The sequence below is a fragment of the Phacochoerus africanus genome, chromosome 14, assembly GCF_016906955.1.
Source record: "Phacochoerus africanus isolate WHEZ1 chromosome 14, ROS_Pafr_v1, whole genome shotgun sequence".
Classification (NCBI taxonomy): Eukaryota; Metazoa; Chordata; class Mammalia; order Artiodactyla; family Suidae; genus Phacochoerus; species Phacochoerus africanus.
In genome coordinates, this window is record NC_062557.1 from 3,531,974 (window position 1) to 3,548,032 (window position 16,059).

At 62.1% G+C, this 16,059-nt stretch overlaps 2 protein-coding genes across 6 annotated transcripts in view; one reads left to right on the plus strand and one right to left on the minus strand.

The window, feature by feature from the left end:
* The window catches only part of DNAH17 (dynein axonemal heavy chain 17), a 103,627-nt gene extending 100,864 nt beyond the window's left edge, over positions 1–2,763 (plus strand). The window contains 4 exon segments of the mRNA XM_047756739.1: positions 671–853; positions 986–1,129; positions 1,393–1,618; positions 2,325–2,763. Of these exon segments, the coding sequence (XP_047612695.1) occupies positions 671–853; positions 986–1,129; positions 1,393–1,618; positions 2,325–2,572 (801 nt within the window). The 3' untranslated portion in view covers positions 2,573–2,763.
* The window catches only part of PGS1 (phosphatidylglycerophosphate synthase 1), a 39,946-nt gene continuing 25,893 nt past the window's right edge, over positions 2,007–16,059 (minus strand). Inside the window, exons 8-10 of one of the 5 annotated variants that reach the window (XM_047756721.1) lie at positions 12,158–12,306; positions 7,010–7,140; positions 2,007–2,417 (exon numbers count right to left, since the gene is read on the minus strand). In XM_047756721.1, coding sequence (XP_047612677.1) covers positions 7,021–7,140; positions 12,158–12,306 — 269 coding nt within the window. In that variant the 3' untranslated portion in view covers positions 2,007–2,417; positions 7,010–7,020. Of the gene's footprint in view, positions 2,507–7,009; positions 7,141–12,157; positions 12,307–16,059 lie in introns of those variants that run through there. The other 4 variants (XM_047756722.1, XR_007131596.1, XR_007131597.1 and 1 more) reach the window with 4 other exon arrangements.

Here is a 16,059-nt window from a genome sequence, read left to right on the forward strand (position 1 = left end):
CCCCGCCCTTCTCCAGCCCTGCCCTGCCAGCTCGAGGGTGGCAGCCCACAGCCGGGGCCAGTAGCAAGTGGCTCCCGCAGGGCAGGCGCGTGAGGACAGGCCCTCCAGGTGAGCCTGGAGGGTCACGGGCAGATCCCCTGAAGATTCCCAGCAGCAAAGCTCAGAGGACCTAAGAGCATTTAACACACTTCTGCTTGTCGGGGGCACCACTACACCTCATGAGGCATCAGCACCCTGGCCCTGCTCGAAATATTCTGGGCCAGTTCTACCAAAAATGAGCTAAGGGTTGGGCTTCCCAGTGAGCAGGGCAGATTCTTGCCGGGAGACCTTTGTCCCGGGGGCCCCATGACCTTTTGTCTAATGACTGAAACCAGATCTAATGGGCAGGGGTGTTGGGTCCACCACGTGGGCCCCTTGAGAGCAGGTGACCAGCACGGACCCTGCAAGCAGCCCACTCAGAGGACAAGGGCACAAGCCCACAACCACTGGGTGCTCTGACGGGGAGGCAAGCGGTGCCTTCAGGCACCAGGCCAGGGTGGCCCGATGCTCCCGTGGCCTTGACAAGGGACAGAGCCTGAGGGCCAGGACTCCCGGCTCTGGTCAAGGCCAGGGCTGCCCCTCCGCCTGGCCCGGGCGCAGTGACACGGGCTGCCTGGGCTCTGGCTTCCAGGTGAAGGCCGTGCTGGACGAGATCCTGGAGAAGCTCCCAGACACGTTCAACATGGCTGAGATTGTGGCCAAGGCTGCCGAGAAGACGCCGTACGTGGTGGTCGCTGCCCAAGAATGTGAGCGGATGAACCTGCTCACCCACGAGGTGCGCCGTTCACTCAAGGAGCTGAACCTGGGGCTGAAGGTACGGCCAGGGTCGGAGGCCAGGGTCAGAGGACAGGGGTGACGCCGCGCGGTGCGCACAGACCCACGTCCCAGCCAAGACCAGGTGGGAGGAGGCCGGACTGCCCAGGTCTGTGTCTGTGCGACCCCCCAGGGAGAACTGACCATCACCCCCGACATGGAGGACCTGGCCACGGCTCTGTTCTACGACACCGTGCCTGACACGTGGGTGGCCCGGGCCTACCCCTCCATGATGGGCCTGGCGGCCTGGTACGCGGACCTGCTGCTCCGCATCCGGGTAAGGCCGGCGAGGAGCCGCTGCCCCGACTCGGCACGGCCGCCCCGGGGCCCGAGGGGTGAGGCGCCTCCCGCGGCCCAGCCTGGCCCAGCGGGCACGTCCTCCCGAGACCCCGGGCACAGACAGCCCTCCCGGCAGAGCCCTGTCGCGGGCGGGGGGGCGCGCCCTCCTGAGCCCCCAGCGCACGGAAGCCGAAGCCCCTTTCAGGCCCGCTCCCTCCGAGGCGGAGGCCGGGCCAGCGCTGCCCTGCTCTGTCGCTGCAGGAGCTTGAGGCCTGGACCACGGACTTCGCGCTGCCCACAGCCGTGTGGCTGGCCGGCTTCTTCAACCCCCAGTCGTTCCTCACGGCCATCATGCAGTCCATGGCCCGGAAGAACGAGTGGCCGCTGGACAAGATGTGCCTGGCTGTGGAGGTGACCAAGAAGAACCGCGAGGACATGACCGCGCCGCCCCGGGAGGGCGCCTACGTCTACGGGCTCTTCATGGAAGGTAGTGGGGGCGCTGGCGGGAGGGCTCGGGCCCCGAGGCCGGAGAAGCCCCCCCCCCCGGCTCCTCCTCCCAGGTGTGCGCTGGCTCTGAGGAACCCGGCCCTGGAGCCTGGGCCCGGCCGCTCTCTGGGGCTGAGGGCCCAGGAGCCCACCTGGCCAGGGGTTCGAGGGGCGGCCCCCTCCTCTGAGCCAGGTCCCGGCAGCAGGGGGGCTGGAGGCCGGCGCTCGTTCCGTCCCTCCCCCAGCTGCCCTGCCCTGCCCAGGGCCAGGCCAGCCGGGACCGCCAGGCAGGCCACCCCGTGGCCTTGGACCCCTGCAAACAAACCCCTGCCCTCCTCCGCCCCCGACCCCGCCCCATGCCCACATCAGCAGAGCCGAGCAAAGCCGCAGGCCTTCTCCATGTTTATTATGGAATTAGAGACGGGACAGAGAAGCCTCACTCGACAGGGGGAGTAGGAAGAGTCTGGTGAGAGGCCCCAGCAGGCCTGGGTGCAGAGCTGTTGATTTGCACGGGGCGGGCGCTGCCCGCTGGCACTTCCAGCGGGGTAACCATGTGCTGTCACGTGAGGCGCGGGAAGCCCCACCCCTGTAAACGGGTGGAGCCGAGGGCGCGGTGCAGGCCCAGGCCCCTCCCCTACTCACTGCCAGCACAACGGCGGGGAAGCAGCCGCCTCACCTCGGGCCCCTCGGCCGTGCTGTCCCTGCAGGGGCTCGCTGGGACACGCAGACCGGTGCCATCGCCGAAGCGCGGCTGAAGGAGCTGACGCCCGCCATGCCGGTCGTCTTCATCAAGGCCGTCCCTGCGGACCGCATGGAGACCAAGAACGTCTATGAGTGTCCCGTGTACAAAACACGCGTCCGCGGCCCCACCTACGTCTGGACCTTTAACCTGAAGACCAAAGAGAAGGCAGCCAAGTGGATCCTGGCGGCTGTGGCGCTGCTCTTGCAGGTCTAGCTGCCGCGAGGCCCGGGCTGCCCCAGCCAGGTCCCGGCTGCACCTCCCATGTCCCAGAGAGAAACCATCACTTATTCTCACAGGAGCTGGTGGCTGCCTTGTGTCCTCGTAAGTAATCGAGGCACTTTTCAACCAGGCACAGCTGGACCAGCCCGAGGTGGGGGGGGGGTGGATTAAAATAATGAAGCCACTTCACTGTGCTTGTCTGAGTCACTGGAGCCAGCAGCCATCAGCTCGACGCCCCCAGGTGCCTGGCGCAGGCTTGGGAGTGAGGCCCCATTCCCGGGAACCAAACCCCCAAATCCTGGCTTCCCGGAGGGCTCGGCTGGGTTTATTTTCTCCCACAAGCAGCCTGTGGGGTTAGAGCTGGAGCGTCAGAGCCTTGGGCCCCCGACACTACGTGCAAACACACCCACCACGGAGGGGCCAGGGCGTTCCTTCCCAGCATAAACCAGAGCTGCCCACGCCACGGGCACCGTCCCTAAAGCACTCTTCCCTTCTCTTGACGGATGATGGCTCCGCCCCGCCCTGGAATGCTGAAAACCCAACAATTCCACAGCGGGGCCATGTCCACACAGCTCAAGGGCTTCCAGGTCAACTGCCCACTTTCTCAAAGTGCTGAGAACCAGACGTCCTGAACACAAACACATTTGTGCCCCAGGAGGTCACTGATTTCTCAGGCCCACCGTAAACAGCCCGCGTAGTCTGGGCAGCAGCCTGGCTGCCTCTGGTCTCCCTCCCCGCTCCCCCTCGGTTCTCACTTCCTGCCGCCAAAGCAGCCTTTCAAACCAAGTCTCTAATAATAGACAAAAAAGGGCATAACGTTAAGAGTCATGTACCCAACAGAGAAGCACCTAAGTGTATAAAGCCAATGTTAAAATGTAGAGGAGGAAACCGAGTAACAACAATAGCAGGGACTGCCCCCACCACAGCTGTGGCAATGCCCCAGCAGGGACTCTGGCAACTGCAGCCTTAACTTTTGAAGGACTTATCACAGGACACTGTCTGCAACCAGCAGCGTGGACACGGACCGCTCACCTGGATGGACCACATGCCAGGCTACAAAACAAGTCTCAACAAATTTCAGGGCACGGAAATTGTATCAAGTTTTTTTCCAACCACATCAGCATCAAACGACACATCAATCAGGAAGAAAAATGGGAAAAACACAAGCACGTGGAGACTAAACAACATGCTGCTAAAAAATCAAAGACGACATCAGAAAGTACCTCGAGACAAAAAACACACACAACTTCCCAAGATGCACGGGACGCAGCAAGCACAGCTCTGAGGAGGAAGTTCACGGCACTACGGCTACCTCCAGAAACAGCCTGATCTGCCATCTAGGAATCAGAATTAGGAAAAGCAGAATAAACGCCAACTCATCAGAAGAGGGATGGCTGCTCAGCAGCCAAAACTCCAGACTTGCGGAGAGACAAGCCTGCCTGCAGGTACTGCGACCAGGACAAGCCCTGTGCAGGCACTGCGACCGGAGGCCAGGGCCCTCAGCATACCCCGTCCAGGCACAGGAGATGGGTCTAAGGAAAGGCATCCCACACACAGCCAGTGGCAAGCGGTGGCTCGTGCGGCCTCGCTCTGCCAACTCCTGCCCCAAAGGGTTGGGCAGCTGCAGTGGTGCTGGTCCCAGCCGCCCTGCGACAGGCCTCAGCAGAGCAAGAGGGGCACATCCCAGACCTGCCCGCCTCTCCGTGGTTCTGATGTAGGCCGTCTAGGCCAGCGGCTGGGCTGCCGGAAAGGCTGGCCAGTGTAAGGAGGAGATGATGAGCTGGAGATCCGGGGACACAGGGGAGGCAGCAGGCAGGGCCCACAGACTCCGGGGCAGCGGGGGGGGCGGCGGCGGTGTCCCAAGGCTGGCACCCTAGGTGTTTTCTGGCTTTTCTAGAAAGCAGAGTAAAGGAGGCCCCAAGGAATATCTGGCCTCATTCTAAGTTCAACTTGATTCCGAAGTTCTGTGAAAAATTCTTGCCAAGTATTCTCAGCCAGTCTGTGGGTGAAGCAGCAGCCCTGGAAGCCCCATGTCTGAGGCCAAGAACTTACAGCAACCCTGGGGCCCGTGGGGCTAAGAGGGAGAAGGGAAGTGTCCCTCCTCCCGGGGATGGAGAGTCTCCCCCCTCGGCAAGGCAGGGGGAGACCTCTGGCCCAAGAGCCCGGCTGCCTCAACTGCCCCTGCCAGCCAGGAGGGGTCACTGCAGCCCTTCGCGCCAGCCTGGAGGGAGAGGAGAGCGGCCACTTGGGAGACAGAACTGCTAGGGCCCAGGCAGCTCATGTTAATCCCTGGTGATAACCATCAAACAGGAAGGTTTTCCAACTTCGCCTTTAGGGCCTGAAACACAAGTCACCTTAGTCCACGCTACACACTGTGGGTAGATGACAGAACGCCCGCCAAGCTCTGCGAGGTGATTCAGCTTGGGTTTGCAATCCAGACTCGGGGAGACAAGAGATGGGGTGAGAGCCACAGCGCATCTGTTGTTGTTCTTGTTTTTCGGCTTTTCGGCTTTTAGGACCACGCCTTCGGCATATGGAGGCCCCCAGGCTAGGGGTCCAAGCTGAGCTGTAGCCACCGGCCTACACCACAGCTACAGCAAAGCGGGATGAGCCACGTCTGTGAACCTCACCACAGCTCATAGCAACACCAGATCCTTAACCCACTGAGCAAGGCCAGGGATCAAACCGGCATCCTCATGGATACTAGTCAGGTTCCTCAACCACTGAGCCAGGACATGAACTCCCGAGCTACACTGCATCTGAAAGTGCCATGAGGCCTGCGGCACTCCTGGTGGGCACAAGAGTGGGGAGCCCTGGCTGGGAGAAAGAGACCCCCCCCCTCCCCCCCACTGGCCTAAAGGCGGCCAGCAAAGACACGGCGAGCAGCCGAGCGTGGAAGGAACCAGGCACCGATTGCTCAAGCCCAGCCCAGCCGTGGCCCAGGACGCGCTCTGGGCCCACAGCATCTGCAGGAATGCGAACACAGCTTCCCGAAAGCCTCTCTCCAAACAGAAACCCAGTGCCCTGTGCATTCTTCCGGTTTCCCTCATCTAATTGTCCCACAGGACAACTTAATGACTGGGTTGAAGACAAACAGTGTTAACTGACGGGCTCCTGCCCCAGGGCGGTGTGGCTGTGGCCACCACTCCACCACGAAAACCTGCAGATCTGCCTGGCCCTGGGGGAGGTGCTCGAGGCCCTGGTACCCCCCACCCCCCACCCCCGCCACACACACACACACACACACACACACACAGGGCAAGGCGGCACAGGCTGGGCCAACCTCGGCCTCCCAGGACCCACAAATGTGACCATCAGAGCCACCAGCGCTTGGGGGGAGACACACGAAGCTGCCTCCAGAGGCCACGTGCAGAGACGGAAGCCAAGCTCCCCCACCCCCACCCAGGATGGGCGGTCAGGCCTCGTCTCTGGGCAAGGTTCAAGCATCTAAAGATGCAGAGATTGGAAATCTGCTCCTGGGGACACGGGGGCTGGGGAGGAAAACAGGGTTAAGTATCAGAACAGATCAGAGTCGAAAGCGGCTGCTCAGGGGAGAGAAGGGCAGCTGCATTTTGCTGGCCTTTCAGGATCATTTTACTCTCTAAATCTGCCCATTATTTGAATAAAATTACAACATTGAGAAAAAATGAAATGATAAAACACAATGTTTTAACGCTACTGCCCCAAAGGATGCATGCGCAGAGAGCCGCCGCCCACACGGCTCGGCCACAGGCCCCTTATCCCCGTCCTCACGCCCCCTCGCTCTCCCTGCCCCACAAGCCGAAGGCCCAAGCACTCCAGCCCCGAGCCCGGCGTGGGCAGGCCTAGCGGAGTCTGGCCCCCGCTCCCCCCCGCCCCCCCCCCCGGACCCGGGACCATGGGGTGAGGTCAGGGTCCAAAGGCCCCTGGGAAACAGACGGTCACGCACAACTCAGGAGCAGCTCCCCAAGGCCTCACCTCCAGCTCCTGGAGGCCCAGCCCTGGGCAACAGAGAGCATCCTGGCCCCAGCTGTCAGCACGGGACCGTCAGGAGACGGCGCCGGCCCAGAGCCTGGCTGCCCAGGGTGGCGAGCCAGCGCACTCCCGCCCCAGCGCCAACCCCCCTGCCACTGCCACTGCCCTCGGAAGCGCATGCTCAGCGGTGAGGAAGGGGCACAGGTCCTCCCTTGGTGCCCCCTCCAGCCCCTGGGGATGGGGGAGCACAAGCGCACCCACGACGCGGACCCCGGGACCCAGCAGAAGGTGGAAGGGCACCTCCCTCAGCCCCGGGCTTGGAACAGGGACCCGCACCCACGGTGGAGACATACACTTCCTCCCTGCAGCAGGCAACCCGGAGAGGACGCCAGGGCCCAGGCCTCCGGCCGGAGGCCCTGGGAGCCCGGCGGGGGCGGCTCCTGCCCTCCCAGGCAAGCCCCAGGAAGCGGCCAGTACCTGCCGGGTCCTCAGAAGAAGTTCTTAATCAGCGGCGTCACCATCTTCACCCACAGCTGCACCTGCCGGCTCGGCTGCTCAAAGGTGGCGGAGGACACCACCCCCGACCTCAGGTAGAGCTGCTCCTGCTCCTGGGGAAGAGAAACAAACAGGAGTCAGGGGTCAGCTCCGGCCCTGGGGGGCACGGCCGGCTGTAAAACATGCCTTGGAAAAGCCGAGAAGCCAGTGTGTGTAAACTCCGAAGACCACCGAGACGTGCGTGGGACCGGCCACACAGAGCCGACGCGATGCAGCAGGCGGCGGCATCTGCACACGCCCAGCCCCACCAACGAGGCAGTGCCGCTCACGGTCGTGAGAGCCTCTTTTAAATGAGACCCGGTCTGTCTCCTCTCACGCTGGCAAAAAGAGAGGCGTTCGGAACCATCCCGCCGCCAGCTGACCAAGGCCTAGGAAGGGAACCGGCCTCTCGGACACCGCCGATGGAGGGGCGCGGGCGACATCTGGGGAGAAACGGCAACAGGCAGCCAAAGTCTCGAAAAGAATTTCTTGCGAGAATTTCTCCCAATTAACTAAGCACTAAGATTTGTGTGCGCAGATACTTATCCCGACACTGATGTTAGAGAAACACTGGAAACCACCTCAACATCCAGCAACCAGCTGATTAAATACAGTAAACCCGTGTAACACAAGACAATTACGCTCTTAGAAAAACATTCAGTGACGTCGAGAAGGGCACAACGTACTAAGTGAAAGACACCACACGTGAACTAACACACACGGTGTGACCCTAATTCCATTAAGAAGAGTGACACCTCCACGTGTACACAGACAAGACAGGCAGGGCCCAATCCAAACAGTTTCAACAGACAACAGGGCCCTCCTATGCAGCACGGGGGGGGGGGGGGGGGGACTCCATTCAGCGTCTTGAGATAAACCCCATCATGGGAGGGAACGCGTGACTCAGTCACTCCGCCGTACGGCCGAAACGGACGCCACACGGCCCGTCGACCGGACTTCAATGAAGTCAAAAAGAAGAAAGGAGCTCCCGCCGCCGCGGCTCCGTGGGTGAAGAATCCGGCGCTGTCTGCAGAGGCCCGGGCCTGATCCCCGGCCCAGTGCAGTGGCCCGGCGCAGCTGCAGTTCAGATTCGACCCCCAGCCCGGGAACTTCCATATGCTGCAGGTGTGGCCAAAACCCAAAACCATCAGCAAAACGAAACCCACCACGTACAGAAGGGTTGTGGCCTACAAGGGGTTAACATCCAAACGGTACAAGGGCTCGGACAACTCAAAACACAAAACGGCATCAGTGACTTAGCACCGAGGGCTCAGCGTCTTCCAATTTCTCTCAAGTTTTACAACGAATGACCATTACTTTCTTGTTTTAAAAAAGTTACAACACTGGATTTCCTGTCCTGGGGCAGTGGAAATGAATCTGACTGGCATCCACCACCTGATCCCTGGCCTCACTCAATGGCTTAAGGATCCGGCGTTGCCATGAGCTGTGGTGTAGGTCGCAGACGCGGCTCGGATCTGGTGCTGCTGTGGCTCTGGCAGAGGCCGGCGGCTACAGCTCCAACTCAACCCCTAGCCTGGAATTTCCATATGCCATGGGTGTGGCCTAAAAAGCGCACGCGCATGCGCACACACACACAAAAGGAATTTAAACACGGATATGAGCCTTGTCTTAAACTGTTCAGAATCTTTGAGAAGAGAAGCTGCCTCCTCTTTAAACATCTCACCCTATACGTGTTGTGCCTTCTGAACAAGGAATGGAAGCTTTCAAGGGGCAGCAGTCGGGGTTGCGACTCTGCTTCCATCACCAGGAGCCCGTCCCTCTCTCTGACACCGTGGCCACCCTGCTCCCGGGAGGACGCCAGAGCTCGGGCTCTGCACATACCCCGTCCCCTGCGGGGCCGGGAGCACCAGGGAGATACTGGGACGCCACTGCCCCATCTGCCGGAGTGGACACTCTCCTCTGGGGGCAGAAGGGTAGCCGCATCCCTGACAAATTCCTCTGACCAGTGAGGACGGACCAAGGACACCGCGCCCTCCACAGTGTGACACCCCGTCTGAGCTCCCGGCAGGCTGGGGACATCCAGTCCCCACGGCCTCTTTTCCTGCCCATTTTCTGAGCTCACCCCGTCGAGAAGGCGGGGCTCCCAGGGCTGGGGTCCCCTGGCGCAGACGGCGGCTGCACGGGCCTGGCCTGCCAGCGGAGGCGCCCTGGCCGCGGGGGGCGGGTCTGCAGGCGTCTCCAGAGACCCGGCTCCAGCTTCATGTTTTCATCTGACTCCACAGCCAGGATTTCACTTAAATTAGCAGAGACACTTGCAATTCCTCCCAGCCTGCACTCAGGGATGGAGGAGGAGGTCAGCTGGACGGGGCGCGGCGCTGTCCAGGGAGCCGCCTTAGGTCGCAGGGGTCCACCGCGCTCTCCGAACCAACCGGGAAGCTTGCAGCTTCCATCAAATGCGCTAACTCAAGGGAGGGACTTAGATTCAGATGAAAACACCTCCCCTTCTCCGGCACTAATGGGACATGAACAGGCCTTTCCCTGGGTCCCAAGGGCTCCCGAGGTGGCTCTGGAGAGCGGGGACCCAGGCAGCTGGGGTTTCAGGGACTTTCTGGGCTGTGGGGCAGCGAGGCAGTCTTGGGACCGGGCAGCGCATGGGCCTCTCCAGAGGATGGCTGCCATCCAGGTGTTAAGTATGTAGGTGGAATTATCCAGAAATGCATCGCTGCATTTCAAAGGCACAGAAGTCCACGTGCCTGCAGAGAACGGAAGGGCTGCAGCTGGCATGAACTGCCACCCTCCCACCATCCAAAGCCCCTGGGATTCAGGTTTGGGAAGAAAAAGAAAACATCCCAAATATGTCATTTGGGAAAGCAGCTCCTGACCGCAGCCTGCCCGGCTCTTCTTAAGATCCAGGATGTGGGCTCAGTCCCCTCACTCAGGAGGCGGGGAGAGCAGCCAGCGCCCGGGCCCTGGCAGAGACTCGCCCCCAAATCAACTCGGGCCCACAGAGACCTCGTCCTGGCACGAGGCCACGGCCACACGGACCCCTCTCTACTGCCTGCAGAAAGCCGGCTCCCAGCAACCCAGGAGAAAGTCCAGGAGACCCCACCATCAGAGGCTGGCCTGTCCCTCTCAGCCCAGCCCACCCTGAGGCTGGCCAGTCCCTGCTGAAACCTCCTCGGTCATTTGCTGGAAGCCTCCCCAAAGCATCTGTGATCTGCTGAGCAGATAGATTCTCCCGCTGGCCACCCAGAGCCCGACCGCTGCCACTTCCTCTCAGCCTGGTCGCGAAGACCTTCCCGGCACCAAGGCCCCACTTCGGCACTGACAAGATTCCCAGATCGCAGGAGGCAGATCCCAGGGAACAAAGCAGTTACCATTTCCTTGTCCATCAACAAAGGCTGAAACCATTTCGCAACAGTAATTCCCAAACACGAGGCTAAGTCCACGCGCCTCTGAGGCCTGGCCTGCGGCAGCGTTATCTGCCTTCTCGTGACTCAGGAGGGAAGCTGGCACCTTCCCTGGAAAGGCTTCGTTGTAAAGGTCACAAACTCCTGAGGGCAGAGGACCAGGGAGGCCTCGTACACAGAGGCGCTGTGCCTGTATCCCCAAAGCCCACCAGCCCTGCTGCAGGCGATCCGTGCAGAGACTCGGGCAGGGCACCAGGCAGTTCACTGAAAGTTACTCTCAACTTAAAGGAAAAGACTCCTATCCCGGAAGGAGGCCGAGACACCGCGGCCCCTCTGGGAACAGCCGCTGCATTCCCGTCCCAGTGAGCAGAGGGCGCCCTGCCCTGCTTCCCTGGACCTGACCAGGGTCCTTACAGCCAGCAATAGGGACTCAGGGCCCAGTCCCCCATGATTCTCCTGCCCCAGCTCAGGAAAAAGGGCTGCTCTCCCATGAGATGTGCCAGGCAGCCTCTTCCCAGGGGAGCAGGGGGCCTCGGTGGCCCACACAAGGCCCTGAGCCACGCAGAGCACGAACACTGTCAAGGCGGATTCCTGCCTTCCCTCCCAGCTGCAAGGAAAGAAATCCTGTTACCACTGTGAGCATGAGAAACACAGCGCAGAAACTCCAAGACCCTTTGGGGACAGGGGCCTGCCTCGCGTGATCACCGTCCCCCTGACACCTGCCACCCACCTCCAGGCCCCACACACATCACGGGGGGCCCCCCGCTCCTGGCCAGGCACACCTCCAGGCTCTCCCTCCACCACCTGCTCTATGTTCAAACCCAAGCCAGACCATCAGCAAGTGTCACTACTTGGAAATAAAATAAATAGAATCCAAGTTCTCGGCGCAAAAGGACCATCCGTGCTGACCCAAGGGCACAGGTACCTGTGAACGGGATTCTCAAAGCCCTGCAATGGCTTAGATCCCCATGCACCACTTCACCTCTGTCTGCACAGGCCTCTGAATTGGCTTTTAGTTTTGTTTTTAAATGGCCACACCGGCGGCATATGGCAGTTCCCAGGCCAGGGATTGAATCTGAGCCGTGACTGCGGCAACACCAGATCCCTCGAACCACTGCTGTCAGGCCAGGGATCAAACCTGCATTTCCATAGTGACCCAAGCCCCTGCAGTCAGGTTCTTAACCCACTGCACCACAGTGGGACCTCCCACGGGCATCTGAGTCCTTTGTGAGGTTTGGTTATTGCTTCCGGCTCCCTTCTCCACCTGCAGAGACTTTGGCTCCCTGTGCGCCCCTCCTGCCTGAGTGGCAGCCCCGCCTCCTGTCTCTGCCTCCCCCAACTCCGAAGTCCCTCCGTGGGCCACCTGAAGTTCTGCCCCAAGGGGCCCCGGTCCTGCGCAACCCCAGCTCCTACCCCCTTTCACGGCTGACGCGCAGCCTAGGGGAGGTAGGGAGCCAGCGCTGTATTCCCATCCCAGTGGGAAAGCAGTGCTCTCTTCTGCGGAACAGGGGCAGAAAGTGCTCCCTGCGCAGGGAAGAGCGGCGCCCACCCTGGAGGCAGGTCTCCGCCAGGACTGGCCCCAGGCACACACAAGAGGACGCTGGTTCCTTCCCACCCTGCTCAGCCTCCGGCAGGAGGTGATGGGGAGGCAGCCCTCGGGGAGCCAGCACCCAGCCACGCCCCCACCCCACCCCGGGAGGTCCCACGCGCCCTGACCAACCTGGTGAAGCTGCTGCTGCAGGGCCCGGCTCTCCGTCACGATGGCGATCTGGGCCTCCAGGTCCCGGTGCACTGACCTGTACCCAAAATTAGGAGAGCCAATCAACGTGAGAGAGGGCAGGCTGCTCCCTGCCAGGTAGAGCCAGAGGCCTGCAGGGAAAGGAAACGTGCAGACAGGAAGTGAGCACAGCAGCCACCGCGCCTCTCCGCGCCACGCCCCGACCTACGAGAAAAGCAGCCCGCTGTGGGTGTGCGGGAACAAGGCACCAGGGGCACGGGCTGGCAGGGCCCACTGTCCACCCTGGGCTCCCAGCAGCCACGCCTCCCCCACCCAAGGCACTGCCGGAGACACAAGGGCCACAGAGCCTGCGGGGCAGCCTGGCGCTCCCCTCGGGAGACGTCCACTGCGACAGCTCCTCTTTCTGCCGCTCTGGCCTCCCCTGCCCCCGACCCCAACCAGGACGAGAAAGGGGCTCCTAAAGGGGCCCCGGAGACGCCAGTGCTCAGGCTCCCTTCTCCCCGCCCAGCTAGGCCGGGCCTCTCCCAGGGAGCCCAGGACCTCTACTCCCCGCTCAGAGCGGCCACCGCTATGTCCTGGCCCCTGGGGCTCCAGGCTCCCTCAGTCCACACCTGCTTCTAGGGAGCAGCCTGACCCAGCAGACGGGGCTGTGACACGGGGTGACGAAGGACTTGGCTACCCACACTGCTTCCACCTGAAGACAAGCTGGGCCCTGCCTCCCAAGGGCCACACGACTCCCCCTTAGTCACTGATGCACCACAAGCCGTGGAGCCCAGGGCACTGGAAGTGAGTCTGCTGGGGGCTCGGACAGGCCACCTAGGTGACATCCACTCAGGGCCGGAGCAGGAGAGAACCTGAGACCCCTGCCTGTGTCAGTCCCGCCTGGGGGACACCGTCCCCTGCGCTAGACAGTGAGCCAGTGAACATCAGACAGAGACCGGGGACGGGATGAGCGGCCGTGAGGTTGTGGGTCCTGCCTTGTCCCCGGCCCTGGGAACTTCCTGTCCCTGACAACAGCACGGCGACAGCTCTGTAATGAGGATGGTGGCTTCTCTCCAAATCCCACAACGTCACCCAAAATAGAAGAGGGCTCTGGACTCTGCCCCCCCCCCCGTCCCTCCCTCCCCAGCAGAACTCCTCCCAAAAAGACGATCCCCAAACTCGGCCTCCCAAGGCTGCTTGCGACGCCCTTCCTCCTGCAGGGGGCCGAGGCCTGGCTCCGGCCTCTCCTGCCCCCGGCACAGCACCAAGAACACCCAGGGTGACCACGGCCCGCATGCCTCTGCAGGGCCCCCGCGCCGGGCCGGCCTCCTCACACACCCCCCCCACCAGCGGGGTCAGTCCCGCTGCCAGCGTGACCCTCTCTCACAGGGCGCACAGGCACACACGGTCGCCACCAGGGAATCAACAACGCGTCCCACACACCGAGCTGCTCCGACGGAGGGCCGTTTCCTAACTCCCACTGGGAACGAGAGCGCTTCCAAGAACACCTTGGCTAAGAGACGACAATGCTCGGCTGCCTGTTCCTGTAATGCGCCTGCCACCCCCAACACACACACACGCAGGGGCCACATCAAAGCCGCCTGCCCGCCCGTGTGCATCGCGCCATCAACTGCACCTCACCCCGCTGGGCCACTGCCATGGGGCAGCCACGTGGCTCACCTTCCGCAGGTCAGGAGACCACGGGTGGTCAGGCTGGCCCTCGGCGCTCCGCTCCAGGTGCCCAACGGCAAGCCTCGCCCCCTGCAGCGCAGGCGCTCCCTCCGGCTAGGCTCAGCCTCCCTGCTCCAGCTCTCCACAGAGCCGGGGGCGGGGAGGGACAGGCCGATCCCCACTGGCACCACGGTGCCAACTCTCCTGATGCCAAGGTGGGCGCTTAGAGACACTGGGTCGTCTCAGAGCTACCTGCCCAGCCAGCCCCCTCCGGCGGGCTCAGCAAGGAGACAGGACCAGGGAGCCCTGACACCCACGTGGGTGATGCGGATTAAGGCTGAGGGCCACCAGGACTGCGTCCCTGCAAGGCTCCCAGACCACAGGGTCCGGTGGGGAGGGTTGCAAGGGCCTGATCCTGCAAGGCTCATTTGTCATCTGCCCAAACTCGGACCCTCCGCTCCCTCTCAAGGCACCTGTGGGTCAGCCGCCAGAGGCCGGGGGCCCACCTCAGCCCATCCCGCAGCCCCCACGCAGAGTACCAGGGCTTCTCAGTCTGCCTCTCTACCGAGCCCTGAGGCTTTCCAGCCCCGCGCTAACCCCTCCCCACTCACCCAGAACGAAGGTCACCGTCACAGGTGCAGCGCGCAGCTGTCTGTGTACGGAACGTACCCGTGCCTGCACTTTACATGTAACAGGACCGCGGTCTCCCGGCCCCTCCGCAAGAACCCATCCACGCTCCACGGGTGCTACCGGCCCTGGGCCCTGTGCACGACACACACCTGCCTCTCTTCTCTTCCCTGCCGCCTCTGCCCACCACAGCTGCTCGGTCTCTGGTCTAAGGCGGATTCCAGGTGAGTGAGTGGGTCAACGAGGCAGCGTGTGTTTCACCCACTGACCACTTTGGTGAGGACTGTGGTCACCCCATCAACTCTCCCTGGACTCCCGCCAGCAGTGCTGCTCCCTCAAAAAGCAAGCAGAGATCGTAAATGGCAAGACCACCCCACCTCCGGCTCGCCTTGACACCAGGTTAGTGCAGCACAGGAGGCCAGCACGGGCCCAGAGAGCTTGGAACACGGGGCCACCACGAGCAAGAGTCTCAGGAGTCCCGCTGTGACGCAGCAGATTAAGAACCCAACTAGTATCCATGAAGATGCAGGTTCGAGCCCTGGCTTCGCTCCGTAGGTTAAGGATCTGGTATTGCAGTGGCTGTGGTGTAGGCTAGTAGCTGCAGCTCCAATTTGACCCCTAGCCTGGGAAATTCCATAGGCCACAGGTGTAGCTGTAAAGAGGGGGGAAAAAAAGCCTTCTAGGAGTTCCCGTCGTGGCGCAGTGGTTAACGAATCCGACTAGGAATCATGAGGTTGCAGGTTCGGTCCCTGCCCTTGCTCAGTGGGTTAACGATCCGGCGTTGCCGTGAGCTGTGGTGTAGGTTGCAGACGCGGCTCGGATCCCACGTTGCTGTGGCTCTGGCGTAGGCCAGTGGCTACAGCTCTGATTCAACCCCTAGCCTGGGAACCTCCACATGCCGAGGGAGCGGCCCAAGAAATAGCAACAACAACAACAACAAAAAGACAAAAGACAAAAAAAAAAAAAGCCTTCTAGATGGAAGCTCACCAGCCAGGAGGTTTCGGCAACAGTGCCCTGCGGACAGCTGGGACACTCTCACTGGGGGAGGGGGAAATCAAGAGGCCCCTCTGAGCTTCTGAGCCGCCAGAAGCTCTGGCCAGACCACTGTCACTCAGGATGTCGGGTGAGCACAGGAGGCCGGGACTGCCGGGAAACAGCACTTCCCAGCCCAGCCATAAACCTGTTATCAATCCCCAAGTCCTGGTCCCAGGGCCCAACTTTCGGGCCCAGCACCCCCACCATTCTGGGAACTGCTGATCGGGGAGACCCTGCAGCAGGCTCGACAGCTCGGGCGGGAGAGGTGCCCTCGGGGGCACTGAACTTCAGCGCCGGGTGCCAAGCCTGCCGTTGCTACAGGGGTGGACTCGGAGGCCAGCCACTGCCATGCCCACCAGCTCTGGACGTCCCGCCCCATGCCCTGGCCGCTTCTTCGGGAAGGGGGACACCTGCTTCCACTCTGATAGCACTGACCCTCCAGGCCCTTTCCCGTCTCAGCGCCCACCCCCGCTCCAACCTCCCCGGCCCCGGGGCTGTCCTTCAAGCCCAGTGTGGTCTCGTTGGTTCCCCCTGCCCGTGGTCTCTGCTCAGAGAGGCCCTCCGTGACC